The sequence below is a fragment of the Harpia harpyja genome, chromosome 11, assembly GCF_026419915.1.
Source record: "Harpia harpyja isolate bHarHar1 chromosome 11, bHarHar1 primary haplotype, whole genome shotgun sequence".
Lineage (NCBI taxonomy): Eukaryota > Metazoa > Chordata > Aves > Accipitriformes > Accipitridae > Harpia > Harpia harpyja.
In genome coordinates this window covers 11,176,747-11,202,858 of record NC_068950.1, presented here as the reverse complement: position 1 = coordinate 11,202,858, position 26,112 = coordinate 11,176,747, and the positions used below count along the sequence as shown (strand labels likewise).

The 26,112-nt window shown below is 43.1% G+C and overlaps 1 protein-coding gene and 1 non-coding gene across 7 annotated transcripts in view; both read right to left on the bottom strand.

The window, feature by feature from the left end:
- The window catches only part of COP1 (COP1 E3 ubiquitin ligase), a 130,655-nt gene that overhangs the window by 13,158 nt on the left and 91,385 nt on the right, over positions 1–26,112 (bottom strand). For all 6 annotated transcript variants that reach the window (XM_052800522.1, XM_052800526.1, XM_052800525.1 and 3 more), the window contains 3 exons: positions 25,959–26,076; positions 21,975–22,099; positions 20,691–20,851 (listed from right to left, as the gene is read on the bottom strand). In XM_052800522.1, the coding sequence (XP_052656482.1) occupies positions 20,691–20,851; positions 21,975–22,099; positions 25,959–26,076 (404 nt within the window). The remainder of the gene's footprint in view (positions 1–20,690; positions 20,852–21,974; positions 22,100–25,958; positions 26,077–26,112) is intronic.
- On the bottom strand, positions 6,794–6,928 carry LOC128148664 (small Cajal body-specific RNA 3). Its single transcript, XR_008237357.1, has one exon. It is a non-coding gene; the product is annotated as a small Cajal body-specific RNA 3 (non-coding RNA).

The following is a 26,112-nucleotide window of genomic DNA, read 5'->3' as shown; positions in this document are numbered from 1 at the left end:
GGAATAGACGGTTAACCTTCCTCCCTGGTCCCAGTATCCAATCAACCAGCTGTATCTGCTCCCACAGGCCTTCTCTTCTTAGTTCTGTACTTCTAGGTCCCTGAACTCATTACCACGCTAGGATGACATAGCTGCTCCTCTGGTCCCTGCCTGGGCTGTCAACTACAGCTCACTCCCACATCCACCTCAGAAACATCTGCAAAGATAAAAAAAAAACAGAGGAGAGAGGAACAGAAGGAGGCAGAAGCCTTATGGTTAGGCTTCATGTTATTCTGTGGGAACAAGCCACTGCTGGGCCAGGTTTCAACAGGAGAAGGTGATCCACAACAGCAGCCTTGCAGATGCACACATGCCCCAGATATCCTTTCTGTCATGCTTTTTCCTGATACACAAGAGCTAATACTGCATATCAGCTGCCACACTGAGCTGGAGCACACTCCTCCAAAGGCTGACAAATGGTTTCTAAGTTGGGCCAAGAGGCATCACTGCTAGGTGACAAACCTCCCGTGCTCTATGAAGCTCAGCACACTGTTGATGCTGCCAGTGGCTTCCCTGGGGCAGGCACTGGAGTTTGGATCCTGTTATTTAATCAATCCCCACATAGAAATACCATGAAATAAGCCATTAGCTGGTCCAGCTCCTGCTTCCCTTCCTCTCCCAGTGCCATTAGTTTCAGTCTCTAAATAGCTGAATGATACAGGCTTAAAATTGACCCAACCACCTTGACGTTAATATTTTAAATTATTAAGTCTTAGTTCTCTAATACCAATAAATCATTTATATGTGCACATTTAATTAACAATCCAATCAGTAAAAACAACTTAGCATGCGCACAGCACATTTTATCAGAGGAACCAAAGACACATTACAACATTAATTAAGTGTAACAAATGCCCTGGTGAGGTAGCTAAGTATTATCCTACGTTGACATGTGGGGAAACCGAGGCAACACACTCAGTGGATTTGCCCAAGGTTAATCCAGATGTTCACAACGAAGCACTGAAGAGAAAAAGCAGGGAGAAATACCACTGAGATTTAACTCTCCTAATAAGCATTCCTTTTCTGAACTGCAGTATTTACTTATTTGCTGATGAGAAATCGGCTCCAGCTGTGTTCCTCTCCCAAACACACTAGGGGGACAACCCACTGCTATCAAGCACGCTAAAAATCAACCTTAAACTGCAACAGCCTGCCAGGTGAGGCTGAACACACCAGTTCCAACATGATACCTAGCCAAGGGTTTTAAAGAACACTTAATGACCCTTCCCACCCCACAGTTCACACCTATGCACACATCTAAGCCCATGGGATGCAGGACTCTTACCTACCAGTCATAGGTCCTAGACCTACATCAGTGTCTGGCATCTCTCAAGCGCTCCAACAACTCATCTAACCCTTGGGGAGTTTCATACCAGGCTCCCATGCCAGGAGTATGGGTGAAGAGCAAGAAATTCCTGAATGACACTGAGTGCTCACAACACACTGAACAGTTAGGAATCTTGGGAAATATCAGGTGTCCCAATATCCTCACTCTTCTACAAACCCATAGTCAAACCAGTCTTTCAGGCCACGCAGAGCCCACCCCGCCATCTCCTCCTCCCTTCCCGCACCCAGATGACCCTCACAGTGGTCCCAAACAATGGTGGCACCCACATAACTGTGGCAGCTCTGAGGACATGCTCCTCTGTGCCCTCAACCTACAGTTCTAGATCCAGCAGTTTTGTTTGCTTCCCCCATTTGGTACAGAAGAACACTGGTTCCTGGGGTTGAGGCTGTAGCTGACAGCCAAATTGATTTGTCCAAAGTATCAGGGATGGGTTTTTTTTGGTAGTGCCTGGCAGCCATCTAGATTTCAGTCCAAGAGCCCATACTGGGGCAAGTCCAGCCTTGTTTTTTTCCAAAAATCATGAATTCTGCTCTGTATGCAAATTACATGCTGTGGAAACACTTCAGGTTTCCCAATTATCATGTGATGAAATGTTTCAGACCCAGATGATGCCTACTGTCAGTCCCTTTAATTCAAGTGCCTGCCTCTCAGCAAAGCTGGATGGATTGTCAGAAGTTCTCAATGAAACCAAGAGGAGCTCATGTCCTCGACATCTTTGGCAACTGGATCTCTATGACTAAGGGACCTGAGTATTGATATGAAGCCTGTCTCATGATGGTAGGATACAGAGCCTTCCTTCTCCAAGCAGAATGACGTACAAAGTGTTGCTTACATGCGAGTAATCACAAAGCTACCAGTTCCTGCACGGCTCCCAGTCTGAGACAGGTTGTGCAGAAGATTAAATAACACAGAATTCACTTAATTAAAGCAAAAGAGAAAAAGGCTTGACTAATATTGAGGTATTAAAGCTACCATAGGCTTAAGACAGGGCGGATAAAGCCCTGAACTAACTTCTGGAGAAAGAGGTCTTGCAGCTGTGTAACTGGTGGCAACGTGCTGGCCAGTGCTAGTGTGACAGGCTGGAAAGAAAAACCTTACTAAACCCCTCACGTGACACTGTCCCCTCAAAGCAGAAGTGGAAGTGCAATTAATGCATTACATTACAACCACAGATGGTGGCAATCAATACAGGAGAATGGGTTAATCATAGGAGATGTCAGGAATGACGAAGGGAGCCAAGCCAAGTTGGGCTGGCTGGGTCAGCAAGAGGGGAATGCTTTGGCAGGAACTCCTGAAATAGCTGATGGACTGAGGAAATCAATTTATTTAAAACTGATAATGGATTCATACTCCGCTACTGTTCATTTTATACAGTTTGGCTGTCAACTCTCTGGGGCAGGAAGCTGTCACTTGCGGTCTCTTTGGACAACACCTAGTAAATTGGATCTCCTGCCGACTGCAGCTTCTTTGCACCATCCTAATGAAATCACCTCCACCTCTAAGACTGGCCTGACACAGAGATGCAAAAAAGGGTCACATTAAAGCAACCTGAATTCTGACATTTAATTTGTATGCTTTAACTGTAATAACATCCCTTGAACATACCCATCCATTTTTAAGTGGGATCCCACCACCAAACCCAAACTCTGATACTACAGTATCCCAAACCAAACAACTTTGCAAGTTCTGGACCTATGTTAAAATCCTGACCATTTCATTAATGGGTCTGGGAACAATGTTGCAGTGGGACTCAAGTGCTCAATATCTGCAAAAAACATTAACTATTCTGAATGTTTTGCTCATGCCAGATGGAAAAGAAGGATGAAGGTTTCACTGCATCAGCAAGCCTTCTAATTGTGTTACTAGATGGGCCAGAAGTCTGGCAGCCATGGAAATCAAAGCCTTCATTTCTCTTTAAGCCAGGAATAGTATATTTAATAGCAACAGGAACAGAGCCATGGGTCTAAGTGTCAGTGCTGAGGATGCTGTCTGGGGTGGGGGTGGTAGGAACAACAGTGTATGTAAGATGCTGCATCTCCAGCTGAGGCTGCAGGCAGGGAGAGTGGAGGATTACACATCTGCATGGCGAGCAGAGCTACAGCACGGGGAGGGGAAGTGAGGCACAGCGGGAGAGCAAAAGTATCTCATCCCTGGAGGCTGCTGCCACCCAAAGGGCTGCAAGCTGCGTGGTGGTTAAGAACAGAAGAGGGAAGGGTACCTGTCTGCAAGGTGGCCCAGCTTGTAGCTGCATAAGCCACTACAAGAAATATATATACATACATACATATATATATATATATATTTCTTGTATTTTCTATGCAACACATAGAGGTGTGCCACAGAAGTGAAATCACCAGGACCTGGGGAGATAAAAGGAGGGACCAGTTGTTTCTTGCAGAGAAAAATCAAGGCACAAACATTAACATTATCCCGTGTATAAGCTTCCTGAAATTATACCTATACTAATGCTATTTATAACATACACCTATTTGGGATAGAGGACTTTGATTTAAGGAATGGAAGTTTAATTAAGGTAAAACAAAAGTTTCCATTAATCTTGAAAGAATTCACAACCTGCTGCTCTCCTTCAACATCCAATTCAGCTAATGTTATAACAGGATCAAGCGCAGCACTATGTACCTGAAACCTCCTGCAATGCAGACAAGGCCAGGCATGCTGTACCAAACCACGTGGCCTTCTCTAGTCTTCAGAAACAGCAAGCTTTCTCTCCTCAAAATAACTGTTTCTAAAGTGCCCCGAGTGCAGTGGGCAAACATTTTCACTAGCCAGCACATGCAGGAAAATTATGAAGGTGAAGAGATGTTGATAACTTGAGATTAGCAATGAAAAATGGCTAAAGCCTACACCTGCAGGCAGCAGGTCCCGATGATATCCAAAACTGCATTTAATGTCACAAGCACAAGTTTACTCTTGAGTAGTAACTAGGTAAAATTCCACTTATACTTAAATCTTCTCCCTGCACATATTCAAGTCATATGGTTGTGTTAAAAAAAGTCTACTGTTTTCTGTTCCTGTGGTACAGGGTAAACACAGGTAAGAATGGGGCAGCAGAGCTGAGCATCCTCCCCCAGCCAGCAGCACCATCTCCTCTTCACCTACAGCCAAGAAGGGGTTTAGAGCTGGCCTGGTTCATGGTCAGCACGGTCTCTGTAAATCTAGTATGACCTTATGCAAAAGGGAGGTGAACTGGACTTTCAGCTGGGTCATGTCTGCAAGGCTGTTTGGAAGAGAGCGCTCTTTCGTTTGTAAACTGAAAGATGCTGAAATCTCTAAAAGAAGGCATGTTGAAGCCCACAAGCCATGTTTGCAGGTCAGTTTTCAAAGTAAGGCCACACTGCAAAATACCAGCTTTGATTACCAAAATGTATGGCTGGTATGGAAAAAGACAGTACAGTAAATTGAATTTTAATAAGGTCTGACTGTACATAAAAGGTGACGAACTTAATTAAACAAAACCATACAGAGTACAGATGATACATATGAGGTTGCTTCTCTAATATCCTACTACTGATGCTTTCTCCATTGTATTTATCTGGGGGGAGAAGGGAGTGGGAAGAGAAGACAGCCATGCCTTAGGTATTAAGAATGATGAAAGTACAGCTTTACAGCTTTAGTACAATAAATGCAAAGCATGACATCTTCCCTACTTCGTTCTGCAGAATGAACTATACAAAAGGTAATAATGAACTTTGCATCATCTAGAGGACTCAATTGTGCTCTGCTGCCTGCTTCCCTAATCCTATCCATCTAAAACACTCCCAAATCCAGAAGGACGAGTGATACCAGCAACAAAAATGCACCTGAGAAATCAGAAATCACTGGGTCATTCAGCTGTTGAAAAGCATTTTAGATTTAAAAACAAAGGATGTAAAAAAACCCCCAAACCCAAAAAACCCCACCAAGGACTGAGATTAAAGTCAGAAGAAAAACATAAGATGTCTTTAGACAAGGTCACTGATTGCAAGAGGGGAAAAAAAGAAATCCAAACTTGGCGCACAGCTCTTACTAGAGAGAAATTCCCTATTCTTTCATTTACCTTCCACTTTCCTCGACTTGCTCATTCACCTCCCTGCAACTTACCCTCCCCTAAGGAATACCAAGAGGTAGCCCCTGAATTCTAACTGCGTTTGCTATTCTACTAAATTCCGTAGATTTAAATGGGCAAAATTAGCAGGACTCGCCTAACAGGCATTCTCCACAATATGAGATGAAAAGCCACCTGAAGCTCTAGATGGGCTTTCTTTTGTTTATGGCTTTTAAATAATTCAGCGAGAGGAGTTGTCAAGCTGAATCTGCAAAGCTCCCTTGACTTCAGACTTACACTATTAGACTGCCTGCTTATTGTTTATAAAGACAAAAAGGAAAACATTACAGGATTGTATGTCTGCATGGGAGAGGAGTCAAGGACTAAAAGAACAAGGGCTGTCAGGACAGAAGTCATAAAAAAAACCCAAACCCCAAACAGATGGGAAAGCAAAAGTAGGCAATAGGTGAAATACAGATGTACCAGCAAAGCAGCTAGAGCAAGTTGCCAGTTTGGTTGTGCTGTAAATAAATAACGCTAGCAGTTTCTCTTGTAATATGATGTCATTCTTTAAAAAGGAAAACCCCAAATGCAAATGGTAACTTTAATTAGCAATTAAAAGCACAACTTCCCAGCTATGCAGCTATAGCCACCTGTCCCAGATCTGTCTCACTTCTGCAAACCAGTGACAGTCATCAGGCAGTAGGCCAGCACTTAATAATCATTCCAAACCTCAGAGAGCGCAATTCATCCTTCCTCTCTTTCTTCCTTTTTTTTTTGGGCTCTTTGGGCAGGCAAAGATTTACTAGGTCCTGCCTGGGGACACCAGCAAACCACAGGCGATGGCCCTTGGCATCTCAGGGAGCTCACACACTCCAAGGTGCCTTTTAGATTTTTTTTTTCTTAAATGACTCTAGGGCATGCATGGCTTTGATGGGGTTTTGCACAGTCATTTTCAATCAAAGCTGCAAACCTGGCTTTACACAAATGACTGTTTCTTGAAGCAGCAAGAAGAATTGAGAGGGAAGGGGAACCTCAGGACATGCAGCCCTGCTCCACCCATGCATGTCTCTCCAGCCAGAACGTAATCGCCTCTACAGCCAGTTTGCTAAACCTAATGAGGACTTGAAGAAAAAAAAGAAAAAAAAAGGCATTTTAATACAAAACCCAATAACTATGACTATAGTCTTGCTTTAAACTACCAAGGCAGATTAACTCTAAGCAATTATACTTAGCTCTGGATGCTGCAGACAAAACCCTGCCCAAGGGCTGTCCCCACGTGGTGGGACATCGCAGCTGGGCAGCAAAGTTGCTACCGAGGACTCTGCAGGAGCTGTCTTGGCATATTATGGGATAATACACATGTATGGAGGGGAACGATCTGGTTTAGTTGGCTCTCCTAAAGCAGACAGAGACCTCCACTTTGCTCTAGGAAGACTGTAACGGTGGACAAAACCTGTTTCTTTTGCCCACGACTGGTCCCAACTGGTCCCAGCAGCTTCCAGTCCTAGAAAATTTCATGATTAAACCAGCCTTTTATTACACTGTCTTTTATCCCCAACTTCTGACCGTATCAAATCCTAAATGAAACATGATGTAATGCATGCAAATAAGCTGAAGAAAAGAGGATTCAAATAATAGGAAAAATATCATTAAGTGGGAAAGTTTAACTCAGAAGGTCAAAATCATTCTAGCCAAAAGAAAGAGATGCTGCATGGGGCATGCATGCACACCCAACGGCCTGAAACGTGGCACCGATGGGTCCTTTCTTACTTGCTCAGTGACTGCCAGCTAACAGCAGAGCCTGAAGCCGCAGTGCTGTTAATAAGTCCCTAAATCTCCTGGCCTTGAATACGCTCCTAAACTCCAGGGAACAGCTTGCCAATGGTATGCTGCCTGCCAGCATCCCTACAGCAAGGCCATTAAACATCAAGCTGCTTCCACCCCCCCTTTTTTTTTTAAATTTTAAACGTGATATGTGCATCTGAAATAAGTATTGCCAGCTCCCAAACGTTACTGATCATAGCCCGCTCTCAGATAGGAGTCCTGAAATGAATTGAGGGGCTGTCAGGCTCACACATCGCAGCCTGGAAATCCCTGAATTAGATGCTTCCCCCGGTGCTCTCTCCTTGGCCCTCTGAAAGGGTGAAAACCAGATGACACCCTTACTCCATTATAGACTGTAACTGGAGATTTAGGACAACTTGACGGCTCTACACACTTCCCGCTGGAAAACAGGAGATTAAAGAAAAAGACATTAATTCTTAAAAGCAGTTTTGTTGTTGGCATCACTGCATTGGCAGCGAGCACTTGGGGCTGGCGGCAGCAAAGGGGAGAGATGGATTGTGCTGTGGCTCTGCCAGACACACTGCCCAATGGGCTCGGATAGCTGGAGCCTAAGCTTGTCCTTCTCTGGGTTCCCAAAGAGGAAACAAAGCTGCACTAAGGTACTTAATTTTCCATCCTGGCCACTCCACAAACCCAGCAGTGGCTCAGTTAATAGCAAACCTTTAAGCCATCAGGGGCTTTTGCAGGTGGTGTGAGCCCTTCTTATTGCATACCAAAATAATTTCTAGCTAATATACTACACAGATTTAACCCATTCCATACAACACCTCTTAACAACTTTACTCCAAAAAATCAGAAAGCATTTTACTTTCTAATGAGCCAACAAATGAGGAAAAAAGCATCCTTCTTCATATGATGTACTCACAAGCAGCTCTCATATGCTCGTGATTTCTCAGCACTGCGAGACCAAAAAAGGCTTTCAATAAAGTGAGATCTGGGTAATGTTCTACATCACTCTTTAAGGACAATTCAATCATCTTTGTTCTGGATTAAGCCTTGCTCCCGATTAATCTTAACAGAGCAATGAATAGGAAATTCACGACTCAAGAAGTAGGCAGATTTTATCTTTAAACCCAATTCACAAGTAAAATCATCTCTCTTACAATGGATAATTCTGCTACTGTTCAAGTTATTTTCACACAGTGGGTATAAAAAAATTATCTCTAGATATCTCAAATTGAAATGACTGTTTTTAACGCTCCCTGTCATTTTGAATGCATGCAAAGACTAACAATACTGTATCAAAAAGAAGAGCTCAACGATCAAGAAATCCATTAAGCCACCAACAACACTAATAGCAAAAAAGGATGTTTAAAAAGACTCAAGTATGTAAAGAAAAAAAATCATGTAATTTTCCTACTGGGATTATAGGAGTGAACAAAACCCCTTGCGTTGCGACACAGTACCTCTGATTTTACAATATCCTTCAGCTACATAAATATTAGAATACAAACCCGAGCTCTGCTGACAAAGGGTGAGAGAAGACAAACAAACACTTCTGGCATTTGATTTTTTGTAGCTAATCTGCTTCATTCTCCCTCGATTTTAGATATTCTTTCTGAAGAGATACTGCTGTTGACTCACTCCTTAACAGACACCACAGAGCTGAAGCTGGACCGTGTGGCAGGTACCCCCTGCTTTTCTCTTGGCCTGATGATGCCTCAAACTTTTCAGAGCAGAGATGGTGAGAAATACAGGACAAAATACAGTGGATATAAGAAAACAAAAATAACTGTCCTCTGTCAGGACTATTTCTTGTCCTCTGACACGACTTATTTCTTGTCACAGCAAACTGTTGTGTACTATTACAATCATCAGCAGAAAAGCTCCCGTGAAGAGTCCATGATCATCTACTGCCCTAGATATTGCTTCCAAGGAAGAAATAAGTGATGGTATAAAGAAATGGCCTCTAGAAAAAAAAAAAAAGCCACACACACAGCACATACACAGCAGGCATTTGTCTGGATAAGGAGAGACAGAGACGATGGGGCTTGGCATGCATCCATTCATTACTTCATTAACTTTGATTTGTAGTGAGCTGGGCTCAAATTCCACATTCATATGTTATCTGAAATTAATACAGAAGCCCCAGCCTGGCCGAGAATACACTTGTCTGCATCATAAACTCACCTCAAACCTGCTCACAAAGGAAAACAATGGGAACTTCAAAAATCTGTACAAAAAAGAGTTCTCGCAGCTCCCCTCCCCACTGCAGAATAGGTAATTCCCAGGTTCACAATGAATACCAAAAGCCAAAGATTTAGTGATTGTGGTGGGCTTACAAGGAGGAGACTGTCCTTGTCCCCACTTCCATGCTCAGACAGCTCTGCTCTCAGGGGAAAACCAAGGAGCTTTATGATGGGAAGAAAAGGCATAGCTGCAGAGGATGGCCAAGAAACATGGAGAGGGTCTGAGTTTGCATTCAAGGACACACTGGGAAAGCAGTGGCCAAATTGCGTCCCTTCACCCTGCAACCAAACATCTAGCCAAACATCTACCTAAAAGAAATCTCTAAAGCGGTATTTTTCTTATAGAAACATCTGAGCATCAGCAGAGTGATTTTTCACAGTTTAGATCTTTGTTTACTTTTGGCAAGGTAAATATATATATTCTTAAGTTTTGAAACAAAGAAAACTCCCAAGCTCCCAGTGCAGGCTGCTGCCTGCTATAGCACTAGAAGAAAAGTTTCACAAGCTGCTAACTCCTGTTTTACTTCAGATTTTCACGCATTTCCCAACAATTTAAATTTCTTCTTTTGCACTGTGAAGCCAAGCATGAACCTAACGAAAACAGAAAGCTGACAGTGAGATGAATCCTTTTGTACTAAATAAGGACATTTGTATTTCACTTCCAGCTCATTTCCTCTCCTTTTTTTTTACTCCTACTGGCCCAAATTTAACTTTTCAAATGCTGGTGCTAACGTGCAAGTTGTGAAGCAAGGCACACACAGAAGCACTATTAACCTCCTATTTTAATCAAGGATATTTCACCTTAAATGAGTCAAGACATCCCCCAAGCACACACTGCCCAGACTAGACCAGCTTGCCGTTCTTTGGTGGTCAGAAGAAACTTGGCCAGAGCAGTCTGCTTTGTAGAAGGCCTTTCTTGGAAAAAAGGGAAAAAAGTCTCAACTGATCAACCTAGAAACTAGGAAGAAAAAATCATGTATGCCTGATTTACACTGGGAGACTTGGCTAGCGATGCTGAGCCTCTGCCAGCATGGGTAGTGAGGAGGGATGCAGCTTCTCCTCCTCCTGCTGCAGTTAGTTTATGCGCTATCTGCAGATTACAGGTAAAAGGAACTTTTTTTATTTAATGGATCTGAGCCAATCTTTCTTCCCAGTATATGTAATATTGCTTATCTTCCCTCCAGTATCTCTCATTATTATAAGTAAATGGGAAACAATGCACTGTCTCATCTGCCAGCTCCCCAGGCTGCCCCAGCTATACCTCTCTGCTTAACTTAATATTCATTTCAGGCATACTAAAGTAAAACTAGAAAATCCAGTACTGCACCAAACAGCTCACTTCTCTCCAGCTTTAGCAACCAGATAAGTTTTGGAAGCAATTATGATATACAATAACATATAAGAGACATAATTGTTTGAAGCGGTGCTTCCCTTGCAGAATTCAGAACACCCCACGCAAGGGTGAACGCAACTTCATTCAGCTGTACAACCCCACATTTAACAGTATCATTTCTGTATAAAAGGTATTCACTAAATTACTAAACATAACTTTCCTGCCATACTGGCTTTCTCGTCCTTAGAAAGGACCGATTATTATAATTCTGCGTGTATCCTATATGAAATAATTACATATCCTAAATACATATCCAGGTAGTTTCAATTCAGACATGAGATTGTTTTCAAAGGAGCGACCATTTTCACTCTGTGCACATAGCTAGCTGATCTAGCATTAGCTGGAGTTAGATCAGAACAGCACCAGAAGGAAATTAAGTCTTATTTAAATAGGTTAAAAGGACACAAATCTGTGTTGCTGTTGGAAAACCAGTCTGAGCAGCTGTTTTTACAAGGAGTGTCATAAAAGCCTTAATTCTTGCTTTACTAATATGCAATGCAATTGGCATTAAGCTGGTCACAAGTTACTGGGTTTCAAAAAGCTTTGGGGTTTTGTTACTGAGAACAGAAGGGCAGAAAGCATATGAAAACCTTTAGAAGAGCTGCCCAAAGCCAAGCAGTAACTATATTAATGCACAGACCTACATAAAGTAAAGCTTTTGCAGAGAAAACCACCTGTGCATAAATGCTTCTACTTCCATTTCACCCAGAGGTTAAATTATCTGATCAAAATCTTGTGCTGGAAAGAAAAAAAAAAAAAAATCAGTTCATATTTTTTCCACTTCATTTAGACTCTGTAAAACATTAAATCCTGCCATTAAAATTGCTTAATTAGGAGCGCTAGAGTGAAAGGTTGATGCAGCTCATGAGCTGCGACTACTGAATGGTGGTGGCCTGGCAGAACTTGTCATCAGTAGATGCACTGAAAAATGGGAGCGGGGGGGGAAGACAATATTGTGAGGTTGCTTTGACTGTAATTGAAGCACTGTCACTTGTTAGAGGGAATGAGGTTATAAACCCACCTTCAAACAGCAGCAGCAGCAGACCACCAGCAGCGAGGGTTTCAAACACCCTCAGTATGGGAATTCTGCTGCTGCATTGAAGCCGACTTCAAAGGCAGTGGTTAGCCCAATGCCAATGGCTTTTCAAAACCTACTTCACTCTCTCTCACTTTGCTCTTGCTGGTCTGAAACTAGAGTCCTCCTTTAGCACTGACTAAGTATTGGGAAATGCAGCTTTACCCCTGCAACTCCGATCTTAAATGACCCCCTTCATCTGCTTCATAGAACACTGAATACTGCCCAACTTACTGAGATTAGCTCCAAGCATTCACACCTTGTCTTACTGGCACTTTGTGCCAACCAGAGACTTCAGCAAATAGATGGGAATTGGGGTTAAAAAAAAAAAAGCCAGCATGAACCTAGCAGTGGAAAGGATAGCAAAGGCTGCTCACATAGGAAATGCTCTGACTCAGAGGAGACCAGCTTTGGCTGGAGCTTGAGATCAGGCAAATAGATTCTGGCTCAGTACCTACAAAACTTGCCTGGCTCCTACAATGACTTACTGCTGTCAGGGCGCTCTGGTCCAGGACACTATACATAATATACATTATAAAACCCCCAGAAAATACTAGGGATGAGCTTTCCTACTGAAAGGCTAAGAGTTGTGGGGGAAGAGAGAGAGCATGCCTGCCACCTCTAATCCCTAGGGCAATAGAGGGTGAAATGCCTGTGAGACAAAGGCGTAACTCTAAGAACAAGCATGGGAAGAGAGGAGCTTACAACTCACAATAAGCAAGTTTCCAGGCATCACCTGGGAAACCCCCCCCCCCCCCCCAAACCAAACCCCCAAACCTTACAACAGGCTAATCAACTATTTAATCAGCATCTCTAGAACCCAGAAGGACATGCATCAGCATTCAGACCAAGTGGCCCAACAGCAGCACTGCAGAGGTTGGGTGGGAAGGGAAAAGAGTTGTCCTATTATTTAATTCTAAAAGCAAATGCTCTCTGAATACAAATCTGCTCTTTTTCTCTTTCCACCCTGATATATAACATAAAGGTGACCCTCAGTACCACCCTAATACAAATAATTTTCTATTAAGTTGCACTGTTTGGGACATAACTTATACAAAGGGCCACACGATACATACTGCTGCACTTCACCTCATACCTTGTAACATTATGGTTCAGTAGGGAGCTGGGGATAGAATCAGGAATGAAGTCCAGGTTCCAGGTGAATTCCTGACTTGGGTTCATCTATTATAAAACTCATACTTGAATAAAGAACTGATGGTTACTAAAGCAGCAGAGTCCCAACAGGAGAGAAACATCCACTTACAAGTTTAATGACAACTGCAGAGAGACTTCTTTGCGTCCCCAGTTCACAGTGTGTATCATTGCAATACAATTTGTGATTGCATTGGGATGCTCTTATTTTTTAAAGCCTAGGAAACAACAAGAGCCTGCTCAGACCTCTGCTTGCACCAGCAATGAACTCCAATCCATTTTCTCTACAGCTGTACCACTGGGATCAGCTACGGGAACTGTAATGTCAACAGCACTCAGAGTTCTGTCAACCACTATGTCATTCCCTTGCTCTAGGAAAGAGATGATGACTCTAATAAGGAGGACCTCAGTCCTACCTACAGCATGCTGTCTACTTCTCTTGGCACTAGAAGAAACACATTGCTAAGCAAATATCAGCTGTAAAAGTCTGAAAGAGTAAATGCTGCCTTCATTCAAGAAACACGTGCAACTTTGATCTGCTTTCACTTCAAAAAAACCCATCAACCCCTTGGTAATTTTCTGCGATTATGCAGGAAAAAAAAAATAAATGCCTCACCTTGCAGAAGGAGAGAGAAACTGAGTTTGCAAATGTAAACTTAAATCCAACAAAGACGAAAAACCCGAGCCACCTACATTTCTTGGAGGAGCTATTCTTAAAATAGAAGCTAGAATGATATCAGAGCGCTGCAGTACCACAGGGGACCTGAACTTCCAGAGCTGAACAAAAGCAACAGACTCATCCCCTCTGTTCGCATCGGTGGCATAGCCAGCTGCTCTGCATCTAGAAAAGAAGAGTTAACATAGGCGCTGATGTACCAGCCACCCACTTGTGCCCTGAAACAGCAAAATAAATGGTGCAATACACTTCCCTCCCGCCCCCCCCCCCCCAATGCACTAGAAGGAAGGATCACAGCAGACACAGGTTGGGGTTATCAGGGAATCTCCTGGCTCCTTTCAACCCTGCCCACACTTGACTGTGGCAGTGGTGTGGTCCAGCAAGTGGCTGCCCTCACTGTGAAGAAGCTCAGAGGGTGTCCTGCAACTGGGGAGAAGACAATAAGGAAAGAACATTTACCAATATTCTTCTTCAGAAGACTCAAAACTAAACAGTCTCCTAAAGCCTGTCATTTGCATAATCACATTATTAAGACGGTCTTTCACATGGACCGAAGTGTCAACATACTGGGATTTCAATATAATGCACAAACTGTTTAAATAATAAGAGTATGATTTCCCCCCCCCCCAAAGCTCTCTGCAATTGGAGTCTAAGGGTTGTGATGGGGAATAAAATATTATCAGCCACCTCAATATTTTTTAATTAATTCTCCTTAGCCACAGAAAAAATAGAGCCCAAAATGAGCATTTGAAAAGATATGGGTGTGAAAGTATACGAGCATGTTCAGCACAAAGGAGCATACATACTGAACTTGCAACATCTTTTATCAGCAAGGTAGAAATTATTCTGCATATGAAAATAGTTTTCAAGCAGCATATCAAACAATATATACAGTGTGTGTTGGTATACATAAGTAATATGCTAATTTTGGGGGGGTGGGAATCAAGCATATATGATGTATGATGTATCTTTTGATATTCTGGGTTCCACTTGTTTTAAACGAAGATTTGAGATTTTCAAATGAGTAAGGGAGCAATAGACATGAAAAGGGTAGGATGGAAGAGAAAGAAAATACTACCTAAGGAAAGCGTGAAGCAGCAAAGTAAAAAAAGTCAAAGAAAACTTCTTTAAAACATTGCCAATGGCCAGAGAACAGAGGGCATGTCAAGAGGAGTGGGAAGCCATCACAGACAGCTGTGAGCTTCACAGCACACATGCTACGGGGCTTAGCTTCCACAGGAGGGAGGAACATCTTTGAAGATTTTCAGGAGGGGAAGAAAAACCAGTAGAATAAACCCGATCAAAGTCACATCTTCCTTTTTTAAAAACTGATCATTCTCAGCTTCCCATCAACTGCTATACATTTCATCACAAGAGAGAAGATGAAGACCACCGTGTTTCCAGGATGAAGCAGTTGCGTGGTACCGCACCGGAGAATAACCTGCAAGAATACCATTTTGGAAGATGCTGCACACAAATGCTACGGGCCAGCCCTGGTCTAGGAAAGAAAGGACGAGTCAGAAAACAGCAGGTACCCTCCTTGAAAATAGTGCAGTTGGAGCTACTCACACTTCTACCTGTGCCATTGCTGGTGTCAGAGGCAGGCAAGGGATGGCTTGGATCTGATCAGTCCAGGCAGGCATTTATCTCATAAGCTTTAGATTACTACCTATGCATATTTTAACTGACATCTGATCAACTAGTTGAGGATGCTGCAAAAATAAAACAACACTGAGTTGAAGCTGGAAGTCAAAATTCTCAGCAATTTTGAGACTTTAAAATTTCAGCAGCAAAGCAGAACAAAAAAATATCAAGTCTTACACTTGTTTTCCCCCCAAAATCCCACTGGAATTCGTATTTCAAGTTACAAGAGATATAGTTACAGTCGATACAAGTTACTTAAGAATGACACTGAATAAGCATTTGGTTATTTGGGAATGACAAAGGAGGTTTCATTTTTAATGTTCATAAGTCATCCAAATTAATTAGCACTTTAAAATGGCAATGAATCACTTCCCGAAATAATGTGTATTGGCTAAATTAATTCCAGTGAAGGGAGCCAATTTGCTGATTGTAAATTATCAGAGTCCCTGACTAGCTCCTGTGTATGTTCTGTATCATTTATTAGGCTACTGGGAAACAAAGGATGGCTACTTTTCATCAGTGAACAAGATTACAGCCCTATTGACCAGCTTATTGTGGTACAGTTATAGGTTTCTATTTAAAGAATTCAAGCCAGACATCATTAAGAAACAATGCTGGATGTGCAGAGGAAAGGAAAAACAAACAGAAGAAAAGCCGTTGTCTGAAGAGATCCAACAAAAACCTATTTGAAGGGAATATTTCCATCCTCTTAGATTAACAAAGAGAAGTTCTGAGATGCAAGACTAATTATGAAGATACTTCCAACATAAGACAGTGCCTAAAGGCAACCTGAAGCCTGAAGTCCCAGAGCCTGCTTCTCTCACTCATGGCTAGATGATTGTTTCAAGACTCCCCTAAATTAAAATGACTTTTGAGGAGTGACAACTAGGTGAGAAAACACATGCATGGGTTTCTGCTCTCCCCCGTCAGGCAGAGGAGATGCTTTCATAGCTCTGCCACGCCGGAGCTCTGAGAGCCTTCCTCCCAAGTGCCAGGAGACCTCTGCATCCATCCAGCATGTACCACCACTCACCCGCTCACAGCAGCGAGATGACTTGGTTAAAGTCTGCAGCACTGGTCTCAACGGATTTACCTTCTTTACCCCTCTAAAAGAAAAAAATATATGTACAAAAAATATATGTACATAAAGCTTTACCTAAGCTAATTTACATGGCATTCTCCCACTCTTACCGGCATCTCCTCACTGGTATCAAAGCCTCAATATTTCTGCTTGAGAAATCTTTCCCCGGCTAACCTGCTTATCAGCAGTAATGAATACTCATGCAAACAGGTACAAAATTAAATGGCTTCTTTACAGTGATTATGATAGATTGAGCCATGCTTAATCTACATAATCAAATTGCTTCTGTGTTCAGCAGTAATACCTTTTTGCTGTCCTGGGAGCAGGTTCAGCCTTGGTTTCTCTTTTGACAGCTTCTTTCTGAGAAACACTAATCGTGACTGGGAAAGGGGCTACTTGAGATGCAATTATTTAACACAGCTGTATGAGGCACGCCTCGAACTCTGCAATATGGCAAAGCACGTCCAAATGAAAGGTGTCCCCTTTAGGGAAGGGGAAAACATCACATAGAACATAAGGGAAAACGAAGTACGATCAGTCTCCTCCAGTTACTGTCCACGTACCTAGACATAACTGTGGTGACCCTCCCAAGACAGATAAAACATCTCTACTCACCTAGCTGCAGTGAGCTACTACCACTACTATAATTTCTTTTCCCTACGCAAGAGCATCCCTATATGCAAGTGCATTGTCTGCTTATATGCTAATGAAATAGAAGAATGTATTTTCCAACCTCAAGACCAGATTCACATTTCAAATCAAGCTGGCTAAATCTTGCCAAGGTACCAGAAACAAAGGATGGCACAGCTATATTATAAAATCCTTGACTTGGGAAATAAAAGTATTTGGTTCAGGGAAGGTTCTGAAAAGCATGTGTCTAACATGTTTATCAGGTCACTTAGGCCCAAAGTGTCCTGAAGCTTTCTCTACTGTTAGATACTGATCAATTTTTAGAGTAAAATAAGAAGTGAGAAAAGGTTTTCCCCACAAACTATAAATAAGTGCTATTAAAAAAAATATTAGACAGCGTATTTACCTTTGTGTAAAACACAGCACTGAAAGAAGCACAGCGAAGGTTTGCTTCCTGATGTACCTGCTGAGGTTTTTTGTTTGCTTGGTTTTTTTCCAAACAGTCTAACAAAACTATTAGCCTACAAGCTAGTGCTTATTTCTAAATATTACCTAAGAGTTGAAAAGTGAGTAAGCCTGATACAAAATGCTAATAAGCACTTACAGAGAACAATTTCTCTCCCTCATTATGGCTTTGACACAGGTGGAAAGAAGGTGCTGGCTGGACCTCTGCGGTTGGAAAGGTGACAGCTCTAGCAAAAAGGTCCCTGCATCTTTGTAAGGAAAAGAAAACCAATGCGGGGGGGTGGGGTGGGGGGGGGTGGGCGGGTCTGGCAAGGGCTGCTGGCACAGCTTGACTTTGGCTCAGGAGGAAGTAAAAGCTTAAATTACATAAAAATAGATTTAAGAAAGAATCAATGACATTTCATCTGAAAGTTTTAGTTAAGTTTTAATTAGGATCCAAGATTTTGCACTTAAGTGCATGAAGTGAAGGAGTACATGTACTCATGCTTCCCAAGATAACTGACAGATCTGAAACTTACTCATCTCATCTTGAAAGGTTAATTAAAGAACAATCCTTGAGAGCAACACTATAGGGAAACCAAGGAGAGTCTGCCCACTGGGGAGCCCTGGGGAAAGGCTGGCACACAGTGCCTGCATCTCCCCCCTCAGAAACACTCCAGGTAGCAAACTGAAGCTTCTGCACAGTGACCATGGCATGGAGACAAGCAAGATGGCTTTGAACTAGCCCAGCAAGTCACAGAGAACAGCATGGCCACAGCAGCATAAAGCTTACTCGTTGTGCTCCCTGCAGCTCTGCGGCAGGTTTCCCAGCCCACGCTGGGCTCTGCACGGCTGCTAGGCTGGAGCTGCTTCGATACACACACCCTTCAGCAGAGCAGGCGTGATCACCACCAGTGGTGAAAGGTAGGTGTGGTGAGTCTTATAATTAGGAAACTAAGGCAGAGTGACTCACCCAGAATCAAAGTCTGCAATTATGCCAGAAATAGGCTGTGGGTTCCCCAATTCCCACAGATGCTGACAGCACTGCAAGGCAAAGGCCTTCTCTAGTTCATCTGAGCATCATTAAAAAACACACCAGCTTTTGGAAGCCTGTATATATGAAGCTCATTTGAAAAAATCTTACACCAAATTTAAGAAATGTTATCAAAATGGAGAATAGAAGAGTTTCATCGTTCGAGCAAGACTTCGTGGACATAAGTGACCTTTGGCTGTGCAGTAATTTAATTTCCTAAGAACATGAGCAAAGCCTCAATTAGGTTGGAGAAGACCGCTGTGCTGGTACAAGAGGGAAGAGAAATGTGCGGCTGCATCGATGAAGAGTACTTCTTGTCTCGAGGGGACTGGAGATATGGTGCAAGGAAGCATTAAGGCCTCTTGGCAAAAGCAAGTGAGGCTGCTTGCTTGGTATGTAAAGCAGGATGGCATGCACCACAGGCAGAGGTAAAACACGGAAGAAAAAAACTCAGCCAGTAGCTCTCAGATCACAGGCAGCTTTTTGCTGCTTTCTTTACAAAAAAGAGCCAGGTACATGGGAGAAACAGGCTAATTTAGAAGAAGCCCAGGAAAAAGCAGAGCAGTGATGGAAAAAAAAAAAAAAATTATCAGAATAGCAATGGATTCTGAATGCTGCTTAATGGAGTGAAACCTGAATGTTATTTGGTGCAATCTTGATGGGCCTGATTTAACTATTACATCTTTGTACAATATTTTTCATAGTGGTTATGAAGAATTGCTTGACAGCCCTTGGTGACTGCTCAAGCTTCTCAGTCACTTAAGCAGAAGGTCTATCAGAATAAAGCACATTAATCAGAGAAAAGACTGATAAGGAGTGGATGGCAACAGAAACAACACCAGGGTGAGACATCACTGTTAGTCTGTTGCCTATAGAAAAGCTGCCTAGGAGGTTAGTGGGCAGGACAACCCAACACAGAAACATTGCAGCAAAGACAGTTCAGGTAAGGGCGTTTCTGGACACACAGGTTCCCACAGCATGTTTTTATCCAGCAGAAAGACAAATTACGCAACTTCCAACAGCCACTCTTCATCTGAGACATGACATCTGTATATACCAAATCCTCCTAAATCCCCAGCCCAAAAGAAGTTGGTGACCCGACCTCACTGAGTCTCATGGCCACTGTTCAAACCACAACAGCCCACTTTTTACTTTTAAATCCAAAGTGCAGTTTCAGACACTTGGGTTTATTTTTGTTTTGATACAGAAGCATCTGTCTGAAGTGAGTTTATGCCAGTGACAACTGAATCATGGTTGTGCGGGCAGTTTCTTCATACGGAAACAGATTGGTAGACGTTACCCTTCCAAAACACTGTCTTTGTGAATGCGACATCTCAGGACATCAATTAGGCAACGTTCTCCTTTAGCTACTTGGAAGACTGTATTTAGGATGAGCTCCTTTCCTCCCCCTCCCCACAAGCCCATTAAGTATCTGATCTGCAAACCCTTGTACATACAAGAGAGTTACTTGCTCAAGTTTTTTTTATGCAAGGTTTTCAAGAGCACTCTGAATTTGAAAGCAGTGTTTTGTTCTCCAGAGCAGCCCTGTGCCGAAAGGCCACTTTCACAAAAGCTGCATCAGGTCTGCCTGCAGCATTAATACATATGCTATGTATATGAATTAAGTGTCACTGGAACAGTCACTGAGGTGACTGCAGCCTGTGCTCGCCTCCTTTACATATCTACTCATCTAAACACAGGGCTGTATTTCAATGAGCAAGCCCGTATAGACACAGTAACATTGAGATAAGGCTCCACAGTGAGTATCTGCACGTGCCTTCATTAAAGCAACAAAACCCCCCACTAGTGCACCCACAAAAAAAAAAGTAAGTGCCAGAAATACAATGCTGCTTTTGGGATTTCAGATGCCAAGCAGAGAAATTCAAACACCCAGGTGGAAGAGTTAAGTGCACAGCAGTCCCTTCTCCCCCAGCATTTCAGTTACCCTGCAGATCTTCACCTTCTCACACTGATCTGCAATACCCATAAATGGGAAAATACCAAGTGCAGTCAAACCCTCAGCAATGCTATTTCGTGAGAAAGCAGGAGGCATTCCTTTCGCACCCGGCTGGGTGCCTGAGCAGAAAGCTTACCCCATCTGGTAGTGCCCTCCAGCATACAGCACTCACAAACTCATTTGTGTCATCTTCTTTCCGGTCCTTGTCCAGGACACTTTTGACTGTATCAAACTTGAATGTCAGCAGTGTCTTTGAGAGGCCCTTATAGTATAGGTAAAGGGAATTATTTTCACTTCCTAGAAATAAAAAAAATAAATATACAAGATTAGGTTCTGGTAGCAGGAACAGAAATAAGGCTTCTTAGCGCTTTCATTGTTTAAGATGAGACCAGACATTTCCTCCTTGTAGTTATCATCATGCTCATGGTGCCCTGGCAACTGGCAGTGCTCCACACCAAACTTTCACGATGCTTAATAATAGGACCAGGTTTTATTACAAGACAACTGCAGTATGCAGCGCACTTGCAAAACATACAGGATCCCAACTGTCCCCTGTAACTTCCTTAGGGCAGAGCATTTTGAGCAGAGCATCTATGCTACCACATGAAACACCACTACACCCAGCCTGCTCAGCATTACAGCTCTAAGGCAGGTAGCACTGTCACAGTTTTGCTTGCTGTAATCAAGTATGACAGTTTGGTCTGTGGAGGTTTAAGTAAGAGAGACTACACAGTGTGCAGGCTTTATTTAGAAATCCATCCCAATTTCTGCCTTGCAAGCTGTACAGAGATCAGAGAATACACAACCTAAGGTCCTCCCTTCAGTGCCGGCACAGCTGTCCTGCTCATCCCACAGCTATCAGCTTGTCACTGCTTTCCCACCAAGACCTGTGGATTTACAGAGGTTTAACAGTCCAACTGAAGCAGTGAAAGGACAAAAACAGCCAAAGGGGTAACTGCTTCAGGATGATTCAGTCTTTTCGTCCAAAGTTGTTCACAATGAGGGCGTTATTGCTTACCACACAGAATGCTGTACTAAGTGACAAGTACAGGACCCTCATGTGGTCCAGGCTACTGCCCTTCCTTAGAAAGATGTGGGAGGATGTGTCAGTTGATAAACTCCAAAGATGTAAGTCATATCAACAACAACTACATTAGTAGCTGATTTTTGGTGACAGCAAGTCTGAATCATCATATACAAAGAACTCATCGGAAACAGGAGGAAACCAACTACAGACCCCCTTAGGTCAGGGCTCCTTACGCCATTCCCTGGGAAGGGAAGGAGGGTGGAAGTTCAGAAAAATCCTCTATTAAAAAGCCCATGCAGCTACGTAGCACAACTGCTGGTGTGCTTTGCAACTGGAGAGGCACCAGCTCCGAGGAGTCCCATTAGCATTTGTCAGGATGGCTGCTTTACTCACCACAGGCAATGTAGTCTCCGTTGGATGCAAGCCCTACAAAATTCTTCTCGTTGATGTGACCCTTGAAGGAGCGCAAGCAGTGAGGCTTCCCTACATTCCACAGCTTCAGCTGACTGTCTGTTGACCTGAAAACAATACCTAAAGTTACCCTGCTGCCATATGACAGGAACTCCTCGCTTGCAACCTTGCTCCTTAACACCCTACTTGCAATGTAAATGTAGGAAGTCTTAGTGCACTCCAGGAGGTTTATCCCACTTTCAATCATAAGCAACTCAGCTTGAGCTCGGAAAAGTATCAAGTTATTTTAGAAGCCTGTCAAAACGCATTACATATCCAAGAAAAAACTTCCCCGAGGTATTACTCTCCCTTTCTCCTATCAATTGCAGAGTCCTCCACCAAACTATACAGCCTTTGGGCCATCGCTGCCTCCTCCAGATCCTCACAGATCCAAGACACACTGAATTTTTGTTTTTTTTTAAACCTCTACAGCATGGACAAAATCTGTTCCCTTCTTTGTGCCAGTGCAAATCTCATTCATGCCTTTACAGGACTTGGGTAGGAAGCAGTCTCCTCCCTCTCCAGCTGCCCTGAAAGCATGTTCTCCTCCTCCTGCCCAAAACCAAGCAGCAGCATATAGAAACCTATGGGGACTCAGAGTTGCTATTAGCATTAAATTGATGTGGTTTTCTCGTGTGTAATTGAGACTGCATGGATACAGATCTCAAACTTCCACTTTTTTCACCTTGGCAGCAAAGCTAAATATTACTTTTAAAAATATACAAACTCTGTTGGGATTAAATCAAAACTGATGTTTTCCATTGTTCCCCCGCATGCAAACATACCTGTCTTCAAAATGTTTTTCTATTTACTGTGAGCAAACATTTTCCCTTTAACAAAAGAAGGGAGGTGGAAGTAGTCTCCTCTGCCTGGCAGAGCTCAACTGAAACAGGAAGATCCCAGGTTTCCAGAAGATATAGGATTAATTTCTTCCCCCAAACCTGAGGGGACACAAGCCTCTCTTACTTCACAGGCGTTATTCTTTAGCAGTCACCAGGCTCTGATATTCTGGCACTTACTGACATATGGTGATATGCTCCACAGTAGGAGAACTCTGGTCCCACCACATCAGAGCCCTGTGAAGCCACACTTGAGGAAAGGGGTAGTGCTGTTCTGATCTTAAATTCGAAAGAGATTGGGAGCAGGACCTGTCAGCCTCCTGGGTGTGAGGGAGGGGAGGCAGGCAACGCTTCCCTCATGCAGGCCATGTCACCCAACCTTGCTGCTTTCTGAATATTTAGAGTTGAAGGGAAAAAAGCCCCCCCCAATATCCATCAAATATTACCAACGACATAAGACATTAGCCCTGCACCAATGTCACATTTACCTAAAAATACAGCACAAAAGAGGAGAGATGCACCTCGTGCTATACTGCAAAAACCTTATCTCAGTCCTCAATGACAGCTGGAATGACAAAGGAGCTGCAGCAAGATTCGTTAGTCATTTGTAATAATAGTATGAGGTCAGATCAGAATGCAGGTATGAACTTTGTAATACTGTGACTTAAGCAGGAGTGCATTCCTCATCCCAGGTCTTGACCAGGGGGGCCTAAAACAGAGTATTCAGCTTCTTTGCCTGATGCTTGTTCCACATCCATCTCTGCCCTACACTGCTGCTCGCTCTCCCTTTCCTTCTCTTGTCATTACCATCACTGTAGCAGCATAGCTCATAGAAAGGGCAAAAAGGTATACACTGCTGCTTTTTTGGCCCACAAGTACAGGGAGGTGCCTTCTGTGCTATTATGGCAGCTGTATTTTTAAAACGTTGCTTTTAAAAGCTTGAGAGTTGCCTGGAAACTAAACTTTTCTGAAGGCAGGGTAAAGCAGCAAAAGACTAATCCCTGGTCTACAAGCTGTCAGATTCCTGTGACAGCTTCTGCTATTAGCTAACCCATCAAGAAGACCTCATCTATATAGGCACTTAACCTCTATATTTTAATAGCATACCTTCTGGATATCTTCATTAAAATAAAAACTCTTAAAGTCTATTACAAATGGAATGCTTTTACTGGTAACAAATTTCCATCAAGCTCTAGCCATGTTTGCACTGCTTAGGATAAGCATGCCATAAAAGAAGAAAGTTATCTGCCACTGGACCGCAAGGAGAGGAAAAGGCTATTGATCCTGCTGGTGTTACACTGCTCTTCTGGTTTCATACCCCTTCCAAAAAAATATCATGGATGGGCTGCTCTGTTAAATCTGTCTCTCTGCAAATCAGCACTGCAATCAATGTGTTGTGCTAAATACCAGGCATTTCTGAACACTCTTGAGGTCAAAACCTAACTCTACAAGGCAAAGTAAATCAATGCAATCTATAAAACAGCTTCAGCTAGAAATCTAGAGAATCTGAATATACATATAATTTTTTCTTAAAAGAAATCAGTGCTTGATTTTTGGGCATCACTACTGCTGTCTCCTCTCCTCGATTTGCAAAAGACATGAAAAATAATCCGTTCTCTCCGACATTTCTTTCTGTTCACGTAGAAAAAGATAGGTGAACCCTCCAGTTAGTCCCCTCACCCTGTTGTCGCCTGTCCAAGTCTGACAGCTCTATCGATATTCCTCCCAGGACTGTAGGATAAGCTTTCTCAGATGGTTGGCTCAAGCAGGACAGGGCCATTCTGTCCTGAAACATCCCATAGATGATGCCTCACTTGGTCATGGTTGTAAAACATTCCCAGCCTCCTCCTGCTTTTATTAAACACTTCCTTCTTACCCAGATCTTGTTCAAAGCATTACATTTAATTTTCACTGTGTTCTAGGTATGAATTTTCACCCTTATAGACTTACAATGTTGATGGAAATAAGAACAGAGGAGCTGATTAAATATAAACAGTACCAGAAGTCACCAGGGAATCTTCCATCACACAGCTCAGCTCAGAGTAACTCACTAGCAGCCTGAATACACCTTAAAATGCTCTGCTTTGGCTCCAGGCTTCTAGAGCAAACTGTGTGAAACCATGGGACAGAGCCAAGCTGGATAATCACTGGCTTGGTACAAGGCAGCAGGCAAACTTTCTGGGACTAGATCTACCCCTGTGATCCATCCCTGCTGCCCTTGGCTGTTACACACAAGTGTGTTGAGATCAGAGATTCCCCCTGCAGCCCCCCAAGGTTGCTTGCGTTTTCTCCACCATGTAAGAGGGGCTCACCTCTGGTTTATTGAAGAAGCTTGTAGCCAGTCATTCAAACCTTTCACTATGTGATCTGACAGACACACTCATTCCCACGTGATTGAAAACCCACCTAGAACTGAGGCAGCCACACCTGGCTTTGGGGCAGACACATCTGGCCACATAACTGAACAGAAGCTGTACAATATTATTCTTCAGGGCCTCCACAGCAGACCTTATGGTCCACCCTGGCTGAAAAGCTGCACGCCATTAGGACCACAAAACACAACTTCTCCTTGTCTACTTTTTAACTCAAGTATGATCCTAAAAAGGGCCTTCACAGAGCAGATTAATAAATTACCAGAGAACAGATCAGTCAGTCCTACTAGAGTTGCTTTCAGGCTGTGGCTAAACCTCCTCTTCAGACATAGCAGTACCATTTGATCACTTCTGTCACTCATCAGCTGTGTTTTACTGCACATTACTATCCTCAGGGCTCTGCCAGCAGCCTTCTCTACAGCTCAGGAGCATCCTCAGCACACACCTGCAGCTTCCCAACATCGGGCCTTGTAGTCAGGAGCAGCCTCTAGCTGTCTTTGTATTCCTCTTAAGCATTTTAGCTCCACAGGACAGAGCAGAGCCAAGTGACACCAGGAATTAATTTCTGTCTTAGAAAAAAGCAACTATCTGCTTCCCAAAAGCACAGCAGCTAGCAAGCACACCCACCCACGCAGGTGAACTTGCATGACGGCCCTGAAGAGCGCCAGAAAGCAAGGGCTACAAAGTTTTTAGCCTACATAAAAGGCAATACTTACGCAGAGACTATTTCTTCCCCACTCACGAATTTTGCGTAGGAGACTGCCTTGCGATGCCCTTTGAACACCATGATTGGCTGCTTAGTGTTGCGAAGATCGTAGTAGTGAACACAGTGATCTGGAGACGAGAAAGAAAAGGGGCAAAATTCAATCA